This window comes from Typopeltis vanoorti, chromosome 11 (genome assembly GCF_054136105.1).
Source record: "Typopeltis vanoorti isolate ZY-2024b chromosome 11, IOZ_Tvanoo_1.0, whole genome shotgun sequence".
Classification (NCBI taxonomy): Eukaryota; Metazoa; Arthropoda; class Arachnida; order Uropygi; family Thelyphonidae; genus Typopeltis; species Typopeltis vanoorti.
The window spans coordinates 56,749,131-56,771,652 of record NC_143559.1 but is presented as its reverse complement, the minus strand read 5'-3'; the positions used below and the strand labels follow the sequence as shown (position 1 = coordinate 56,771,652).

Below are 22,522 nucleotides of genomic sequence, written 5' to 3'. Positions count from 1 at the left end.
GAAATAATGATCACAGAAAGGAAGGAGTAGCTGCAAAAATCTCACATAAATGTTTTGCTTATTATGTCAGTATTTTACAGATTTTAAATATGTTTCATGAGAATTTTATTTAATGAGAAATACGTTTTTTTTTTTTTTTTTGAAAGTTTTTCTACTTGGTTATACTATAAATTAAAGATGCTGAGAAATTATATTTTTGGTTTAATCCTTTATCCAAGTGTAAGCAAACAAAATTTGTGGGTGAAGTAACTTCACAACTGGGCAACTTGTATATAGAGGCTAATGACTTCACATCACTTGCCTTAGTATCCCATAATGCAAAGCACATATCCTCACAGACATGTATAGTGATATGCATTATGGGGATATAATGGCCACTACCGAGACCAGTTTTGAACCTTATTGAGGTGAAAAAGTAAAGGGGTGCTCATCATAGGTTTAGAGCAGTTAGTATAAGGTGCAAGAGAGCCTGATGGTATTAGGAGAAGGATAGATAGTATGAGAGGTAGAGAAAAGGCCCTAGCTCTTTTATATCATCATATAGCCAAAGGCTATCTGTTTTCCTTTTTCACCAATCTCATATAGATGAACAACCAAAAGACCAATTGAAACTAAAACACAAAGATGACTGATACCCAGATGGTTAGCCTTCTCTGCCTGGGATTGCTCTCCAGTCATCCCTGCAATTGACTATAAAAACACATTGAATTAAGAGGATGGAACTATTTGAAAAACCTCTCATAGCAAGAATAGACAGAATTTTATCTTCCCCTGGTGAATGTTGCATAATGTGGGTGGTCTACACCATCTAGTCAAAAATTTGATATCTCCTATACAGAAATCACCTGACTGAACAATAAAATTTCCATGATACTATAAAGCATTCGGATGTCATATTGTTTCTTCCTAACCTTCCATAAATGGTATTTTAATTCATTAATTATAAAAGTAACATCCCTATGAGTGACATAGAAGTGACATCCCTATGAGTCTAAAAAGGAAAGCTTTCAACCAGTGCATACTTCCTGTCCTAACATATGGAGGAGAAACATGGACTTTAACAGAAGCCCTAAACAAAAAGCTGAGAACAACACAACATCACATGAAAAGAAGTATGCTAAAAATAACATTAAGAGATAGGAAGACAAATATCTGGATAAGATCTCAAACAGGTGTCATGGATATTGTAAAATACATTAAACAGGCTAAGTGGAGATGGACTGGCCATATTGCCAAATGCAGTGATGGGAGATGGACTAGAAAAACAACAGAGTGGAGACCAATGGATGGAGCAAGACAAAGGGGACGATCGAGAAGAAGGTGGAGAGATGAACTGGAACAAATTGCAGGAGTGAGATGGATGGGAGAAGCAGAAAACCGAGTGATCTGGAACATCATGGGGGAGACCTTTGTCCAGCAGTGGACAGAACCAGAAGATTGAAGAAGAATAATTATAAAAGTTAAAATTCTCTTCCCATTGCTGACAGGTGGTGGATACTGCAAAAAAATAACCTGTTCTATTGTACGTAACGGAATACCAAACACATTATATAATCTGTTCCAAATACGCAGGGAAAGAGGACAGTTGTAGAATGCATGTTCTACTGTTTCCAATTGGTAACAGATGTTACAGATTGGATCTCCGATGTTAAAGTATCTCCATTTGATGGTATTGACTGGAAGGCGGCCATATGCAATTCTCCAAGCGAGATCTCTCCCATTAGGGTATATCCTTGGAACTTCAATAAATTATGAAACAAAGTATTGTTTTCACTACCCAACTGTAGAAGTTCACAGCAAGAAAGCTTAAAGATTTCTTTATATCAAGTTTTGCTTTAATTAATGGAAAGAATGTCAATGACAGAGTGTTGTCTTAGAGTTAAGCACAGAGTGTTGTAGTATTCAGGAACAATCTCAGCTTTTGGACCTTTATAATCATTTATTCCAAACAGGGGAAGATGAAAACTCAGGTAGTACAGGAGAAGGTCTGCACATGTGTGACTGGTCTGCAATATTTTATGGATTTTTGAAGCTGTATTGTTTAAATAGCAGAATTTTAAGACTGGAAGCCCAAATCCTCCATGATTCTTTGATAGTTGAAGAAATTTGTTTTTAACTTCTTGGTATCGGCTGGACCAAAAAAAATTGCACAGGCTTACTATGTAATTGCTTTTCTTTTGTGATGTCTGTAATATTTATTATGTACAACTGAGCAGGAAAGATTACGGTTTTGAGTACTATGGTTTTAGAAGAAAAGGAAAGTAGCCCTATTTTTTGGTCTTCTAAGGTTTCAAAGTTCTTGAACCTGGTAATATTGGGAAGTGGATAGAGAAGGGAATTCCAAGTATAATGAGGAATTAATTCAAAAGGAATGCCTCCAACATCCCACTTTCCAAAAACTGTTAATTCTGTCTTGTCTGCATTAGAAGTTACTCCACTGATCTTGCTGAATTTTTCCAAAAAAAAAAAAAAAAAAGATATATATGGAATCATTATCCTTCAAAATGCCCACTACATCATCGGCATATGCTAATACCTTATTTTCCTTCATAGTTGAAGGAACTGTTATTCCTTGCACAGTATGTGTATCACCGATTTCCTGTAAGAAAGGTTCAAGAACTAATGCAAAGAGCAGTAGACTAAGAGGGCAACTTTGCTTGACTCCTTTTTGAATTTTGACCAGGTCTGAGAGGAACCCATTAATTAGGAGGCAGGTAGCTGAATTGGCATAGGCTCCTTTGATAATGGATAGCAGCTTTTTACCTACACCAATTTGCTCAAGGATGTGGAACAGAAAGGGATGCCGGACAGTATCAAATCCTTGAGCAAGGTCTAGTGATAGCACTGTCATCAACTGCTTTTTCTTATTAACTAAGCAAATTAGATCACATAGAAGACATAAATTAAATTCTATTGCTCGGCCTGGAATCCATACATCTGTGTGCTTCTAATTATGTATCTCATTCCTACTTTGAGCCTGTCACTGATAGTGTAGAAAAATATCTTGTAGTCAGTATTAGAGAGAGAAATAGGTCTCCAGCTACTGATTAAGATATGATCTCTATTTGGTTTTGGAATGAGGACAGTATGGCTTGCTACAAATTAACTTGATGTGTGTTATGATGAGAGAAAAGAATTAAATAGTATAACTAGAATGGAAAGAATAAAATCCCAGGCCTAGCAGTAAAGTTCTATCCTTAGAATATCAGGTCCTGGGGATTTCTTGTCTGGCAAGAAAGTTACCTGTGGTGACTTCAGATGCTGTAATGGGTCTGTCAAGCCTATCTTGGATAGGAATAGGAAAGCCATTAATGTTCCAATAGTTATAATTTCCAACAGTACTATTGTCTTCAAACAGATTTTTGTAGTGTTTTTGAAAGAAGTCAAGGATGTCTTGAGTGGTGGACATGTCTTCACTATCAACACAAATTTGAGTGATAGTCCTTTCTTTGTGGAATTTAGTGAATTGTCTACTGAAGAATGCAACTGAAGGGCCATCTGCTAAGCTGCTGTATTCTTATCTTAAAATTTCTTTCTTCTACTTGTTTCTGCCTTTCCACTTCTATCTCTATATTAATGTTTCTAATGATATTGATACATTCTATATCATTGTGTTGGTTTGTTACGAACCAGCTTCTCTCTTTATACAGGTCTTTCAACTTTTTTTCTTTTGAGGAAAGCCTGTTCCTTTCCCCATTCCATCATATATTGCTTCAGTGCTTGCTTGAATTTTAACCACATATCCCAAATCCAAGTAACATTATTCCAATTTGAACAGAGGGTCTGGAATTTGGTTGAAAAGATGAACGGAAAATTTGGTGGAAGTCTCCATGGTCCAGGACTGATCTCTACTTGTTCCATGCAGTGGAACTTAAGTAAAACTGGATTATGATCTGATATGTTGATATCAAGATGTTTTATCTGAATTATCTTATTTATAAGGGAAGAAGAGATATAAATTCGATCAAGACGGGTACCAATACCTCGATTCATGTACGTGTAAGTGTGGAGATTAGGATTGCGAATCCTCCACATGTTGAGCATTCTCGAGACGTCTTTAACTGTGAATATCCCACTTTTCCACTCCCCTATTTTGTCTAATGTGGGGTTTTCAATACAATTCCAGTCTCCAGCTGCTAGGATGTAATGGGCACCGTATAAATGTGGCTCCAATTCCTGGAAGAATTTTCATCTAACTGTTCCAGATGGAGCATAAACATTTATAAACCTTATTATATATCCACAGTATTTCCAGTCTATTATCAAGATTCTCCCTTTTGCATCCCTTTGGATATTACAGCAGAATGCCCTTGTTTAATTTACTTGTGGAATCATCATACATTTAATGAGGCAATGTAGTTAGGAGATGCTATGATTAATGAAGTATCACTGGTAAGTGTTTAACGTTCCCTTTACACAGTCATTTCTCAGACGATCCTTTCTAGTCACACCGCACATCCATCTAAGCATTCTCATCTCCGCTATCTCCATCCTGCTGATGTTATTTTCCCTCAGGGCCACAGTTTCCATAGCATACGTCATAGCTGGTCTCACTACTGTCCTGTAGATTTTGCCTTTTAGATTGATCGGCACCCTCTTATCTCACAGCACTCCAGCCATCTCTCTCCAGTTCCTCCATCCTGCATCCCACTTCCTTCTCAGCCTCACCATCCTCTTTCTAATTCTTATAAACTGTTTTCCAGTTATTTTACAGCTGCTTTCCATTATTTCAATTTCATGCCTTTCGTTGTTGACTTGGAAGCTAGTTATTTTCTTTTATGTAGATGATAATCATACTGAGAAAACTCTGAATTAGTAAAACTTTATATTTTCTTTAATTGTATCTCTTGCTTTTCCTTTATTAGCATGTGATGGTTCCTCATAGTCCATAAACTCTTCTAAGCCTGAATAGTTTTCATTTGACAATCCACAACCTTTTAAAGATGGAGAAGGTTGTCCTTCTCCATCTTTACATTTTTCATTACTTCTTTTAAATGTAGTTCCTTTTTTTAATTTTTTTGTTTATCCTTAATTTTTTTTTTTTTTTATTAATTCACCTTTCCTTTTTTGATGATCTTATGTGCATATTAAGTTCTTTCAGTTGTCTTACTTGCTTTTCTGCTTCTTCTCCAGTTTCTCCTTGTAGAACAGTTTCATGTTTTTGAATTTCATCTTGTATCTGTTCAGTTGTTATACTAGGTTCATTATTGTTGAACAAACATAGATGTTGTTTCATCTATATTTGACTGGGAAAGTGGCTCCTGCAGATCTTGAATTTTGGGATTAATTTCTAGCTGGAAGATCTGGGAACTCTTCGTTATGCCTCTCTGATATATATGGTGTACTAAGTGGATCTACCGGTGCTCCCACTCTTCCAGCGAAAGTTCTAAAAGGAGAGGAGTTAACACAGTGCTCAGAACTTTCACATTTCTGACAGGGTTTGAGACACTGATTAGTGATATGTCTGATCTCCATGCAGTTGAAACATTTAGATTTGGGGCAGTTACCATCCAAGTGATCATATGAACCACAATGCAGGCACTGCCTTTATACATCAATACAAACCGAGTTTACCATAACTCGGTTTGTATCACCAGAAAACCAGTTTGGATCTTCAAAGTAACATACGAAAGGGTTTATCAGGATCTTCCTGATAAACCCTTTCGTATGTTACTAATCTTACCCCATTTTGAGAACGTCTGTATAAGAATTTCATTACTGTTCTCTATATATTCCATTGGAAATATTTTGATTTTTAGTGTTTTTTTTTTTTTATCTGGCTCCCAACCATTACAGGAATAATTGTGCTGCCTTCAAAAGTAAAACCCTGTAACAGCTTGTCCCTTGTTTCCACATCTTTAACTACCATTAAATAGTTTCTTCTGCTGTACAGGGTGAAGGAATAAATCTTATTAGCACCAACTATCTCTTTTAAAACTTTAGTTACCCATCTTGCTACTTCATATCCTGGAATTTCAATTCCTAGAGTTTGCACCCTTGGAGGAATTGGTACCATTATCTCAGATGGGAAAAAAGACTAAAACCTCTGTGTTTGTTTGTAAGAGAGAGAGAGAAACTTTTAGTCATAAGACTGACAATTAAATAATCCAGTAATATAGAAATAATTCTACACCACCAGCAAATGCTGGTGGTGTAGAATAGCAACATTGATACCACCAAAAGTAATCCTGTAATGCAGATATTAATTGTATTACCAACAATCTTAATATCTGCTTAAAAAAAAAAAAAAAAAAAAAAAAAAACAGTGCTAGTAAGGACAAAACCACCACTAGCACCAGTAAAATAAAATCAAAGTGAAAAACAAACAAATGAAAACTAAAGTACTTATCTTGCCAAAAACCAAGATGTCATCAGTGGGAGCCAGAAGAGGTAAAATGGATGAAGTAATGCAGAAGTCATATTTCCATATATAAGTAGCCAAAAGGTCACAACTTATTACTAAAATACTCTGGATTAGAGATAGATGTTGAAAGTTTTTCCACTTGGTTATACTATAAATTAAAGATGCTAAGAAATTATATTCTTGATTTAATCCTTTATCTAAGTGTAAGCAAACAAAGTTTGCACGTGAAATAACTTCACAACTGGGCAACTCCTATAGAGGCTAATGACTTCACGTTACCTGCTTTAGAACTAAAATAATACTTACACTTGGATAAAGGATTAAACCATGAATATAATTTCTTGGCATCATTAATTTATGTTTTTTTCTATTATTATTTTTTTTATATACAGCAATCCCTTGATTAATGTGCCTAATGCGTTCTTTAAAACAGGCACATTAATCGAATATAATAACCTATGGGAAAAAAGTATAATTCGTTCCTCAAATTTCTTTTTTGACCCTTAATTATTTAGTTATTTTTAATAAAAGAATTAGGGCCTAGTTAAAGGAAAACCATGAAGCTGAAAGACGATAAAACATATTCAGAATATAAATTCATAATTCTACATTTCTTAACAAAGAATTGAGCGTAGTTTGGCAGGCATTCTGGTTTTTTTTTTTTGTTTTTTTTTTGGATATGGCCCAACTGCCTCTTCTACTACTGCTGCAAATTTTACTGCTTCTCTCTTCATCAGAGTCAGCCCCTAAGTATTGCTGTTCAAAAACTTAAACTGAATGAAAAATATTTTCGAATTGTTTCTGTGAAATCTCTTTTGGCTTGTCAGTGATTAAATTTTCTTCATATTTTTCAGGATCTTCCCACTGTGCATCTAAATTTAGCAGGTCAGAATCAATCAATTTCTCAGAATGAGATTTAATTAACTTAGATTTATTTGAAAAGCCTCTAAAATCATTTGCACAATGTGGAAGAATACTTCCAAACTGCTTGCATATTGCTAGCAGTAATTTCATTCAACTTTGCAACTTTATAACCAGGCTGAGATTTCTCTGATTTGGCCAGAAAGTCACTTCCAAAAAAGGCTGATTTCATAGACATTAAATATTTGTTGGTCACAATAGCCCCCCTTCTTCCACAATTTTCTTCAAAATCTCTGCATAATTTGAAGCCACCTCCTTATCTGCACTTGCAGTTTCGGCTTAATGCAGTTTTTGGTTAATGCTTTTGATTTAATAAGGTCAGTGCTTAGCGGGATCAGTTTTTGGTTACAACATTCAATTCATGTAGAAAGAAGGCTCTCTAATTCAATCATTATAATACTTTGATTTCGAGTGCATGCATGATGAACTTGAAGCAGCCTTACCTTTCTCTTTGTATTCAGCAGCTTTGCTTAAAATTGCTCTTATAGTTGATTCACCAATTTTTTTGTTCTTGTCCTATCTTTGCTCTGGATTTGCCTTGTTCATTTTTCTTGATTATTTCAAGTTTTTCTTCCAATGAGATTATTTTTCGAACACACTTCCACTTTTTTGCTCACTAATTCTTTTACTCATGATGAAAGATTGGGAAAATACTTTAATATAAAAAAAGGAAAACAATTACAAAGGAGGCACGAGATATGATCAGCAAAATGCTATGTAATTAGCAGACGACATAAATTTTAGCAGTAAATTTGGAACATAGTGTAGTATGCCATTAAATATAACTTGGTAAAATGTTTTAAATCGATAAATTATTTCATCCTGGTGAGTGATTTTTTAAAATAGTTAGCCATAAAAATGTATAGATAGAAAATTTTAAAAATCTGTAACATTTATTTTTAAGATGCATGTAGGCGTACTAATCAAATTTGGGTATAGAAAAAAAATGATGCCCAAATCAGAGGTGCATTAATCGAGGGATTGCTGTATATATGATAAGATAGATAAGATAATCTAAAGGTATATATATGATTTGGGGCAGTTACCATCCAAGTGATCATATGAACCACAAAGTAGGCACTGCTTATGTTGTTTACCAATTATGGGCTTAGAATTATTTAAGCTGCCATGTAGTTAAGCAATAATGATATAAAATAATTTAATTGTAGTTATAAGTAAACTTGTTTACCGTATATTGTAATCCTTAGGGAATAACACAGCAATGTCGAATGAATATTATAAATTATGTTGTTTACCATAGTGTTTCTATGTCAAATACTTGTAGCGTACGGGGTACTGTAATAATGGCAATGTAGCCACTTGAGTTTTGCTTTGAATCTTGGTAATGGGCATGCACATTAGTTGTTTTTTAGAACAGTTGTCATTTGGAAACAGGAACGCTAGGAAGTAAAGAGTAGGCAAGCAAGGAAGCAGAGCCGAAGATGTCTAATAAACTATCAATTTAAGTTCTCAAATCTCGGAAAAGTTTTTATATGCATCTTGAATTACTTTCCAAGGATACAGAGTTGTGAAGCTAAAAATTGATGTACTGTATAATATATCAAGCCTTTGTATGTGAAAATATTTTGTGCTCAATTAAACATAATATATATTCCAAGGAGCAATTTGGAATCTGGGTGAAAGTTTTTGTATTGGAAACGCATTCGAATTGCTCAATTAATGTATTTCTGTTGTTTGTGAGATTTTTTTTCATGCTTACTTCAGAAAATTGAAAGATAGATGCATTAAAGGAAACTTCTATATGGCCAAGTGAGACTACAGAATGTGAATGCTATTTTCAGTTTGTTTTGTAAAATATTTCGTGTATTCTCTCAGTATTGATTAACTGTGAAAATTAGAATATGAGAGAAATTTATCAAGCTCATTTTCTACTCTTAAAATGGTCATCTGATTATTCTTTGTTTGTATTATCTGTGTATATAATTATGTTTAAAGTAAATATCATGGATACAAATATGGAACATTCTAACCGACAAAAAAATAAAATTAAACATATTGTTATTTTACTCCATGACTGTCTTTAAAATAACAAATTTAAATATAGGTGGAGAATAACATACATGGAAGGAGCAAAACAAGCTCACACAGACATATTAACATATAATATAGCTATAGTACTGAACATTAAACATGAAGACAATTTTCTTGAATGGCAAGCAAAGGAAAGATAGAGTAGAGTGATGTGGGCAAAAATCAAAATGGGGAAATGGACAATGGGACTTATTTGTGCTTGTAGTTTAATAGAAGGTTCTACTAAGGAAGAAGCTAAGATATTTTTCGAATCATTAGAAAAGACAACTGACAAAGAAAAAGTTGGTCCTTGTTAGAAATATAACAGAGGAGTTAAGAAACAAACACCAGACAACAAATATTTTTGGATGATTTGGAGAAAACATCATAACTAATGATAACAGTAAGTACCTACTATATTTCTGTTCAGGACACAGATCAGCCATTACTAATACCATGTTCAAACATACTGATGTGTACAATTCATATGGAGAGCAGACATAAGAAAAGTCTCAACTATTTAGACTTACATGCTGGTTTGAACTCATTATGGAGTTTAATGGAATAAATACAGCACATATTTTCTCAGCTGCAGAGTCAGCCATTGCAAGTTATAGTTACCCATTCATCTAAAAGGCTTAATGAAACAACCATTAGCATCCTTCGTCTCAGCCACAATTTTGCAGTAGTGCCACATTAGGTTCCATCTTTAGACTTCATGCCACACATAAAACATGGTATTTGCAACTTGCATCCCACCAATGCCAATAACATTAGGTACAACATAGCAAACATCCTTTCTCAGTCTTTTCATAAACCTGGTAATAACCCTCTCTGTCCCACAGTACCGAGTCTCCCTCCTTTAAGTTAGCTAAATCCTTAACCCCACTTACAGGTCATTCTTCTTCCTATATTAAAAATTCCACTAATTTCAGTTTTAGACAATAATGATATCATGATTAGCTTTGATGACATCTCCCTTTTTTACCAACATCCACCTTTCTGAAACTTTAATTTCGCACTTATTCTGGCTACTTCACTTGGAAAGATACTATTTATAAACAGATTAAGGGTACAGCAATGGCTATATAGTAATTAGCCCTCTAGCTAATTACTATATGGAGCACTTTGAAAAACATGCTCTTGATTCTGCTATTCTCAAACCTTCTGTCTGGTTAAGAAATACTGATGATGCATTCTCTATTTGGCTGCATGGCTCAGACATGTTAGACTCCTTCCTCCTCCATCCCAGAATCCAATTCACTATAAAAAAGAAAATAATAATAGCCTGCCTTTTCTAGATACCCTAATTATATGTCTTCCCAATGGCACCCTTTCTTTCTAATTTTACAGAAAACCCATCCACCTTCTCAACAATATGGTGTTATCAAAACCTTTTTTAATAGAGCCTCCAATCTCTGTTCTACTGAGGCTGATCATCTCTCTCTCTCTCAACATGTTGACTATATTAATACAATCATTGTTCCTTATATCCAGGGCACCTCAGAAAAAACAGAACTCTAAAAAAGTACAATCTCTGCACTGCATTCAAACCTTATCTAAAGCTAGCTACCCTCATCCACTCTCCCAAGGATTATCTACCTCCTCTATCAGTTTCAGGTGTTTACAAACTTCCTTGTTCCTACTACTTATATTATAGTCAAACAGAGAGAGATCTGTTAACAGCTGCCCAGATGAACATAAAAAATAAATCTATTACTATAGGTATTGGTCAGTCAGGGCTTGGACGTTTCACAGAATCAATTGGGGAAAAAACAAAACAAAACAAACAAAAAAAAAAAACTAGGTTTTAACACAAAAAAATACAAATTTGAAAGACTTTTTTAGAATCAGCAGAATTAAAAAAAAACGACCTAATCTTAATAAATATGGTTGTATTAAACTTTCCAAGATTTGGGAAACTAATTCTTAGACCTCCTATCCAACACAGCCAGATAACAGTGTCCATAGAGAGCTCCCCATATAGGACTTTAGGCTTTCAGTCTAATCCTTTCACTTAATGTTTATGCAAATTTGTGTGTGTTTTTGCAATTTTAATATTGTTTCCCTGATGATGTCTCAGTGACTAAGATGAAATATAGGAATGATTCAACGTGTTGTTTAATTATTTATATGTGCTGTATCATCATCATCATCATCATCATCAAATTCCTGCCATGTACCCTCAAGGGGTGTACAGGATATGACAGTACTACATGAAAAAATTACATCATTACTAACTTCCTATCTACAATTTTCCTCCAAATCAGTCTGTTACTTGTCAAGACTCCAACATTATCAGATCTTATATTTCTATCGTCTAAGGCACTTTGTACCGTATCAATCCACCTATATCTTGGTCTTCCTCTGGGTCGTTTTCCTGCCAACCTGGCAGAGAACACTTGTTTTGCTAATCTTTCCTCTCCCATTCTATTTAAGTGACCATACCATCTGAGATTAGCTCTGCTAACGCATTCCTGGATGCTGACAATGTCAAGTTCTTTCCTAATATCCTCATTTTTAATATGATATTGCCATTGATGCCATCTGTTCACGCCTCTAATCTTTCTCAGGACTCTCATATCTGCGGTCTCTAGTCTTTGGTCAAGTGTTTTACTTCTGACCCAGCTCTCAGATCCATAAGTTAAAATTGGTTTGAACACAGTCTTGTATACAGCTAATTTAGTGTTCCGACTAATTTCTTTCTTATTCCATATGAATTTATTCAATTGACTTCCCACGATACCAGCTTTGCTGATTCTGTTGTCTATTTCTATATTTAGTTTACCATCTTCAGTAAAAATTGTGCCTAAGTAGCTGAAATGTTTTACTTGTTCCACAGGTTCTCCATTCACAACACAGTTGACATTTTCAATGATTCTGCCTATTTTCATTGTCTTTGTCTTTTTATTGCTGACCTTCATACCATATCTATTACAACAGCTATTCAATTTAGTCAGAGAATCTTGCAGACTTGTAGCGGATTTATTTAGAAGTATAACATCATCCGCATAAAGCAAAGAGCTGACATTAACATCTCCAATTTTGATATCAGGTTTAATACCACATTCCTTCATAATGTGATCCATATAGATAATGAATAACAGAGGGGATAATGTACATCCTTGTCTCACACCAGATTTAACATTAAACCATCTTCCTGTACTTCCTTCAATTCTAACTGCTGACTCACAACTCAAATAAAGACTAAGTATTGCTTGATATAATGCCCCATTGACACCATATAACTGCAGCGTATTGAATAGCTTCTCTCTTGGCACCTTGTCATATGCCTTTTCCAAATCGACAAAACTTAAATACAGATCTTTGTTATATTCCCATGCTTTCTCGACTATTTGTCGTAAAGTGAAGATCTGATCCTGGCAGCCTCTATTTGGCCTGAATCCAGCTTGTTCTTCACCAAGCTTTTCTTCCACAATTCTTCTCAACCGTTTCTCAAGTATACTTGCATAGATCTTGCCAGGAACACTCAGTAGGGAAATACCTCTGTAATTCTCACATTCAGTTTTATTTCCCTTTTTATATATGGGTACTATGAGAGCTCTACTCCAATCATCGGGAATTCGTCCCTCTGTCCAGGCTTTCTGAACTATGCAGTGCAGCCACTGTAAGACTCTTATACCACCATACTTCAGCATTTCTGGTCGAATATCATCTACTCCTGCTGCCTTTCCACATTTCAAGCCTTTGATGGCTTTTTCTACTTCAAGTATGGATATGTATTCCTGACTGTATGCCTGGTCAGTGTTTTTTATCACTGTGCTGTTATCACTGCTTGTTTCATTTAGCAGTTTTTCAAAGTAATTACTCCATACTTCAAGGATATCTTTTTCTCCTGTTTTCATTTCACCTTTATCATCTCTAATTCCTTTTACAGCACTCTTTCCTCCATTCCTAAGCTTCTTCAACAACCTCCAGAATATTTTGCCACCTTCTTGATATTTATTTTCTATATTCTTGCCAAAGTCCTCCCATGACTTTTGTTTAGCTAGTTTTACACACTGTTTAGCTTTCTTACATTTGTCTCTGTATTCTGTAAGAGTAAAAGCTGACTTATTTGCCAGGAACTTTTGATATGCTTTCTTCTTTTCCTTCACTGCCTCTTTAACTTCCTGTGTCCACCAGGGAGTTCTGATTTTTTTATCTTTGCACACAACCTCACCACATGCCTCTCTGGCAGAATCAATCAATGTTTCCTTCAGAGTTTGCCACTGAATCTCCAAGGTTTGATTCCTGTTCTCAAACTCTTTCATTTTCTTTTCAATAATATTTCTGTATTTTAGTCTACAGTTTACATCTGAGAGCTGCTCAACTTTTATTCGCTTTAAAACTTTCTTACATGTTATTCTTTTCAATATGAAATTCAATTTTATCCTGCTCAAGACTAAATAGTGATCACTTCCAATTTCAAATCCTCTGTACACTCTGGTGTCCTGCACCAGGGAGAAAACATCACTATCAACAATAACATAGTCAATGAGACTTTTCTTATTCCTAGCCTCTTCTCTCCATGTGAATTTGTGCACATTTTTATGTTGGAACATGGTGTTAGTAATAAACAGTCCATGTCCTGAGCAGAAATCCAACAGATATTTGCCATTATTATTAGCTTTGCTCTTTTCTCCAAATTTTCCCAAAATATTTTTGTATGTCTCACAATCATTTCCTACTCTACTATTTAGATCCCCAACAAGGACCAACTTTTCCTTTTTCATTGTGTCAGTTGCTTTTTCTAAAGCCTCAAAAAATTCCTCCACTTCTACCTTAGTAGAACCTTCTGTGGGACCATAGGCACAAATAAGTCTCATTGTCCAGTTCCCCATTCTCATATTTGCCCACATTACTCTACTTGAGACTGACTGCCATTCAAGAAGATTAGCCTCGTATTTTGTGTTGAATACTATGGCTACTCCTTCTTTTCCTTGATTGTTATTGCCTGAATATAACATTTTGTATTTATTGCTCAGAAAGATCTCACCAGTTTTGGTCTTTTTTGTTTCAGTCACCCCTATTATGTCGATCTGGTACTTATCTAATTCCTCAGCTAGCTCCATTTCTTTGCCATTCAGGCTTCTTAAGTTGATAGTACCGATCTTCAACTCTGGTGATGTTGAGTTGGGGTTTGTTTTCAGATTTGTTCCAGTAGCTGACTTTTCGCTGTTCACCCTGGTTCCCTGGCGAAAACAACGGGGGCCTTGTTTAACCGGGCGACGCCCCAGCCGGCATGAAATTTTGTCATGTTGTACCATCATTTTTTTATTTTGGTTTAACCAATAAGAATACAATTTGGTCGGCTAAATCCCAAATTGCCAGCCCATCCTCGTTCGTTCAGTATCAAAGTAGATACCCAACAGGGTGCACCACGAGAAGGTGAGGATTGGACATTAGGTCAGAAGCCCTGGTCGGTTCTCCGCATTCCTTTAAAGGCTATGTGGAGGTCTCCTCTCAGTTATACAGCTTTGACCCTTAAGCACCCCTATGTGCTGTATTTATTCCATTAAACCCCATAATGAATAGGAAAAGTCTAACTACATGATTGCTGAGACAGCAATATCTTTATGTTGGTTCAGGGCATAAGAGTATATATGGAGAATTTGAAATAGGAAGTGATCGCCATTTAGTTTTCCATATTCCATTACACCCTGTGGTGGACTGCATTCCATGTTATAAAATTGCTTTTAGTGTGTTCACAAGAAAGTCCTGTTCAGTTATCAAAAATAGTTCTCATTTTAAAGAAAATGAAAGCTTTGTCTTTGCCCAGGTGATCTCCTTTTCAGCCTAGATATTGTGTCCTTATTCACAAATGTTCCTTTAGATGAAACACTTAACTTCCACAAGCAAGATTTTGGTCAGATACTGTCAGCTATTTGACTGTCATTCATTCTGGCCACTTCACACACTAAAACAAACTTTACCAACAGATTTAGTGCACATTAATGGGTAGTCCGCTTTCTCCCACACTAGCTAACTATTTCATGGAAAGACATGAACGAATGTATACTGAATAGCACCCTTCCTAAGTCATTCTTATGGTACAGATAAGTTATGTTTTTGCAGTTTGGCAAAAGGTCCTGTACAGACCTACAAAAGTTTGTCAATAACATCAACACTTTTCATCATCGTATTCCAGTTCACTCAAGTTGGAAGAGAACAATTGGATTGCCTTTTTAGATCTATTACTTTGTCAACCAAATGGGAGCCTTCGCTTCTCAGTATTCAGAAAGAAAACACATGCTGGACTTTACATTCATCCTCTTTCACATCATTATAACTGTCAAAAATCTGGTAAGAGACTGATACATTGTGCACACTCTCTTTGCTCCGATGAATTACTGCTCTCTCAAGAAATAAATCACATCAAGTCCACCTTCATTACTAATGAATTGACTGAATCATATGCCAACAAGATAATTAATAATTACAGAGTTTCCTTGTCAAAACAGTGATACAGAAGTAGTCCATCAGGTTACCATTCCCTATGTTAAATCTTTAAAAATTTAAATTTAAAAGTTATTTTTACTAGAACCTTAGTATAATTAGTCCATGACACTCTACATCATGTGCGTGTCATTGCTGAATATTTGATTTCTGTTCCTGTTGTTTAATTTGAAAGTCATACTGAAGATATCCTTGATACTAGGGTGAAAATTTTATACTAACAAAAATATAGATGAAAGTTAATTCCCTTTTATGTTATTTATTAATTCTCTAAACAGGCAATTTGGGACTCAGCCAACCAAATTATATTCTGCATTAGATTATACTACAGAAAAATATGATGGTACAAGGTGATTAAATGTCATGCCCCAGTTTAAAGAAGCTCTACTGTTTCTGTGAATGAAAAGTCATCTAATGTAACAACCTCAAAACTTAATGAAAAGAAGATCTGCATATTTAATTAGGGAATAATAATAAAATTAGTTTAATCCTTTATCCAAGTGTAAGCAAACAAAGTTTGCACACGAAATATCTTCAGGACTGAGGCAACTCGTGATAAAGATGGACCAAGCTCTCATCACAACTTGTCTCAATTTAATAATAAAGTGAGACATCTTTTGGCAACTCGTATAGGTAAATATGACTTCTCCATTGCTTCCACCTTAGTATCACCACTTCTGGGTCTGGCTCCCACTGACGAGATCTCAATAAAGGTCAAAACCAGTGTGGATAGTGGCCCTTCCCTTAATGCATAGCATTATACATGTCCGCAAGAAGATGTGTTTTGCATTATGGGAGATACTAACACAAGTAGTGAGAAGAGCTTGGTCGACCTTTACCATGAGTTGCCTCAGTTCTGAAGATACTTCAGGTGCAAACTTTGTTTGCTTACACTTGGATAAAGGATTAAAACTAAATTTATTATAGTCTAACCAAGGGGAAGGGGGGGGGGGACTTCCAACATCTTTCTCTAAATCCAGAGTAATTTAATAATAAGGTGAAACACCTCTTGGAAACTCGTATAGGTAAATATGACTTCTCCATTGCTTCTGCCTTAATATCATCACCGCTGGGTCTGGCTCCCACTGATGAGACCTCAATAAAGGTCGAAACCAGTTGGAAGCTTGGGTGATGAATGGCAATGCTGTAGCCTATGAAGTTTTAACTGAGGCTTGGCTGTTGATGTAACCCAGGTCCTGGGTGGTGGTGGTGGTGGGAGGTAATGAATGACAATGCTGTAGTCCATGAAGTTAACTGAGGCACAGCTGTTGCTGTTACCCCTCAGATGAGATATGAGCAAATGAGTGGCTCTGCTCGATGGTGGGGTGAGCCTGCCACGGTGTGTAGAGCCAACCGGTTCTGAAAGTTCTTCTCAGTGGCAGGGTGAGCCTGTTACTGAGGGGAACAACACTGAGTTTTTGGAGTTTGACCTGTACTTGAACACTCAATAAAGGTCGAAATCGGTCAGGTAGTGGCCCTTCCCTTAATGCATAGCATTATACATGTCCGCAAGGAGATGTGCTTTGCATTATGGGAGATACTAAGACGAGGAATGATGAGAGCTTGGTCCACCTTTACCACGAGTTGCCTCAGTCCTGAAGATACTTCAGGTGTAAAAACTTTGTTTGCTTACACTTGGAAAAAGGATTAAACTAAATTTATTATAGTCTAACCAAGTGAAAAAAACTTCCAACATCTTAATTAGGGAAAACATACCTAGCATGCTTTAAAAGCATAATATTAATTAAACACATATATATATATTTATATGTACATTAATATTCATTATATGAATATTATATACAATATTTACAGCAATGAATGAACATGGGAGGGGGAAGAAAATTTATATACAGAAAAAATTTGTGTTAAAATAGTTCATTCCATACTTTTGAAAAACGTTCAATAAGCTTTTCCTGAGTGTATCCTCCATTGCTTTCATCTCCTCTTGAAACTTTCCACTTTGCCTATATACAAATCAAAAATTACTATTAGCTTATTATTATTATTTATTTTTAAATAATAATGAAACATGAAACAAAAAGAGAACATGAAAAAAGTAATCGATTTAATTAAACATTTCTTATTAGTAAAACCAGAATCCTAATAATAGATTAGATGAATAAAACTTACTAAATCTGTATAAGACCAAATTAAAAAAGTAGAACAGAAACCAGAAGAATCAACAACAAAAACATGTGAACTACACGTATACACGATATAGAGTGGCATGGTCTAAAACACATTAAAATCTTAACTATATAACTTTAAATAAAACACAATTAATTAATACTAAACCATTTCCTATGGAATGTGTAGAGAAGTAATATTTCTCATAATTAGGGAATAATTTCAATCCATTTCTGGTCAGGCCTGGATGGGTGGTGTAGTAATGTTTCATAACTTTCTTTGCATAACCATTCCATAAGATAGTTACTTCTGTGAAGGACCTTAATCTTCTTTCAAAGGATTCAACGTCTGGCAGAGATAACATGCTCTGCAAGTCCTATGTTCAGGCTCATGGAATTTAATGTAATTGAAATTAATAACTTAACATGCATAAAACCAACAATAATAACTTTAATGAATTAAATGTACAAATATTTCGTACTGAAAGTAGCAGTACATCATCATCATCATCATCATCATCAGTGTAGAACAAACAGTTAAAGGAATGGAATACAAAGTAGAGAAGAGTCAGTGGATTACCAATTAAATTGTTGCAGCGTGCCAGAAGATTAATATTAATAAAGTATTATTAAATAATTCTTAAAAACTATTTCATTTATGGTTGCATAAGATGAGAATCTCCCAAATTTTTGGGAGAGAGAGACACAGTCACTTTGATTTAAATTTGGCCGATGTAAAAGGGCTTTGCAACTTTCTTTAAAAAGGCTTTTTCTTTAAAAATATTTAAACCTGCATCTGTGGAGAAGACAAGCTTTATCCCACTGGATGATATGTTTAGTGTCAATGCTGTCTTGTGCTAGATCAGGTACCTCTAAAGATGCCATTTTACCAGTTTGGCCATAATATGATAAATACATTTACAGAGAATATGACAGACTCCAGAGTGGAGTCCATCTTTAGTAGAATGGATAATGGTTGAAAACTTTCAATGGAACTTGAAAGCTATGCAGAGATTGTATTTCTTTAAGATTCTGGCTATTTTTCTGAAGTGCCTTGGACATAGGTGATGATGATAGCATTACTAAAATCTTTCTGAAGAGAAAGCCAATTATTTTGTTGATACTATGGAAAATGTAACCATTAGATAAGAAGTTGTGGTGTATATGATTAAATTCTGCTGTAAGAGAGGGCTTAATTGGAACAAAGGTTACTAGCTGTATTGGTTAATGTTTTAATGATAGCATATTGTTGAGTGGGGGGGGGGGCTGATGGGAAAAATTGTGAATGTATCTATCTACTGAAAGAGACAGGTTACCATTGGGTAGGCATATTACCAGTTATCTAGAAAGACTAAACTATTATTAATATCTTTTTCCATTGTAAACTGGATCTAGGATGAAGACTATTGAGGTGAGATGAAAGAGTAATGTGTCTGGACCACTTGCCAAATGAAAAACAAATCATCCAGATATCTTAATCAGATAAAAGGTTTGAGGGGAGTGAGACAAGAACATGTTTTTCAAAATATTCCATAAAAAAAAAAAAAAAAGTTGACAAGGGAGAGGGATGAAAGGAGAGAGAACCCATAGAGGTACCATTTATCAGGAATAGAAAGCAAAGGAAAAAACGATCAGTAATATCAAGAGGAAACCTCTTTTTTTTTTTTTACTGATAACATGATATTAAAACTAACCAAAATATCTGTATTGTTTATTGTTAAATTCTTAATAGAAGTTTTAAAATGGATAGTTTTTTTTCTTAATATAGGAAGTGGTATGACCAATAAGAAGTGTAAGAGAACTTGCTAACTGTTTTGCTAATTTATAGCATGGGTAATCTGTAGCATCTACTATAGGTCTTGGGTTTGCGTATATTTTGTAATCCATATATTCTGGATTGGGGAGGAGGGGAGGAAGATGAGAACTGAAGTTTGTTTATTTTATTATTTTGTGATTTCAGGAGGCTAGGAAGAAACTTTTTTTTGAGCAGATTTCAATTTTTTGATCTGAGATTTGTTGGGATCGTAATCTAAAAGTCTCTAGATGGAGCAGTCTGAGAATGATTTCATTTTTCTATTGTATTCACTGGTATTACGAATAACAGTAACACTCCCATTATTATTATTACATGACACCTCCAGGGAAGGCACCTACTCTACAACTCTGTCTCCACCACTCAAATCCACCAACTACAATGAATTGCAACTACACCAATGCCATCTACAGCCACTAATATTTTCACAGACAATCACAAACATCCATGCCCACAGCGGGATTCGAACCTGCAGTCTTCTGACTAGAGAGCGGATACAGTAATCACTCAGCCAACCAGAACTGAAAAAAAAATATAATAACCAGAACTGATAGCTGGACTGGTTGGCTGAGTGGTTACCATATCCGCTCTCTAGTCAGAAGACTGCAGGTTCAAATCCCACTGTGAGCATGGATACAGATCTAGAAAGAATGCCAGTGATGTCAAGCCTGATGTGTCTGAGCCATGAGGCCAAATGGAGAACATATTATCCACATATCTTAAATCAGACAGAAAATTTGAGAGGGGCTAAACCAAAAACTTGCATAGGGGCCCCATACAGGTATCATCTATATCTGTTTATAAATTTTGTGCTTCCAAGAGAAATATCTGGAATGGATAGTAAACAAGAACAGATTACTGTTACCGATGCAGCGATCAGCTCATTGCATTCAGTACTCCCAACTTTTTCTGAACTCTGCACCATTCTCTTTCATACTGCACAAGCCTCTGCTCAAAAAGAATTCTGAAAAATAAACACATCAAAAAGTACAGTGATCTTTTGAATTCTAAACCTGTATCTCTATTTCAAGCTTTTCCTACAATAGTTAACATGCCATAAAAGGTTTAGCAATAATGCCATCAGTGCCCTAAGTCTTGGCCATAATTTTGCCATTGTTCCACAGCCAGTACTGGCATAAGACCTAACACTCAACATCAAAGCGGTATCTGAAATAGCTAACAACATCAGGCTTGATGTTGCTAGCATTCTTCCTAGACATTTGCTTCCTAAAAAAAATCTATCATCTTGCCAACTCAGTGCCCTCAAGAAATTATGCAAAGATAGCAGTATAGTCATAACCAGAGTGCTACTGTTATTCGTAATATCAGTGAGTACAATAGGAAAATGAACATCATTCTCAGATACCACTTCATCTGAGAATGATGCTCAAAAAAAAATGTCTTTCTGGTATCCTGAAATCACAAAAAAACTCAAACCCTTCAGTTCTCATTCCCCTACTTGTGATATACGGATTACCAAATATACACAAACCTAATTATCCCCTAAGACCTATATAGTAGATGCTGCAATTTACCCATGCTATAAATAATACAGATATTTTGGTTAGCTTTGATATCACCTCACTGTTCACCAACATTCCCTTAAATGACACCTTATCACTTATAAAAAGTTTCTTCTCCTGATATTACAGATCAACTTTTTCTTTGCTATCCATTCCAGATGTTTCTCTTGGAAGCACAACATTTATAAGCAGATAGAGGATAGAGCTATGTGTTCTCTCTTTCTCACCCCTCTCTCTCTTCCTTGCCGATTTTTTATAGAATATTTTGAAAAACAAGCTCTTGACTCAGCTTCTCTCAAACCCATCTGGTCAAGATATGTGGATGATTTGTTCTCCATCTGGTGATAGCTTTGATATCACCTCACTGTTCATCAACATTCCCTTAAATGACACCTTATCACTTATAAAAAGTTTCTCCTCCTGATATTACAGATCAACTTTTTCTTTGCTATCCATTCCAGATGTTTCTCTTGGAAGCACAACATTTATAAGCAGATAGAGGATAGATCTATGGGTTCTCTCTTTCTCACCACCCTCTCTCTATCTCTCTCTCCCTTGCCAATTTTTTATAGAATATTTTGAAAAACAAGCTCTTGACTCAGCTCCTCTCAAACCCATCTGGTCAAGATATGTGGATGATTTGTTCTCCATTTGGCCACACAGCCCAGATACACTAGAATCTTTCCTCCCTCACCTCAATAATCTTCACCCTAGAAAATTCAGTTTACAATGGAAAAACTAATCATAGTTTAGCCTTTCAAAATTATTACTGGATACCTTGGCAACATGCCTACCCGATGGTAACCTGTCTTTTTCAGTATACAGGAAGCTAACTCACATGGACAGATGCATTCACAAACTTTCCCATTACCCCCCCCCCCCGTCAACATATTGGCATCATTAAAACACCAACTAACAGAGCCAATAACTTTCATTCTGATGGATCCTCTCTTTACAGCAGAACTTAATCATATACACCACACCGTCTTATCTAATGGCTACAGTTCCCATGGTTTAAAAAAAATTAATTATTATTATTATTTTTATTATTATGTGAAACCTCCAAGGAGTCCAAAGACTCATCGAGGGAGGGTATCCACTCTACAACTCCGCCTCCACCAACCACAGGGAACCACAATATATACACCAACGCCATAAATGCTATTAAGAATTCCTACACTTAGGAATTCTTAATAGCGTTTGTCTCCAAATACTTAGAGACATATCAAAAAACATAAACAAACTACATAAGGATTCTGAAATAATTTTCCAGTGGATTCCA

At 35.4% G+C, this 22,522-nt stretch overlaps 1 protein-coding gene across 1 annotated transcript in view; it reads right to left on the bottom strand.

Moving 5' to 3' along the window:
- LOC150101601 (dnaJ homolog subfamily C member 17) overlaps positions 1-22,522 on the bottom strand; it is a 189,431-nt gene that overhangs the window by 22,410 nt on the left and 144,499 nt on the right. The window contains exon 8 of the mRNA XM_090400693.1: positions 17,665-17,742. Within this exon, the coding sequence (XP_090256819.1) occupies positions 17,665-17,742 (78 nt within the window). The remainder of the gene's footprint in view (positions 1-17,664; positions 17,743-22,522) is intronic.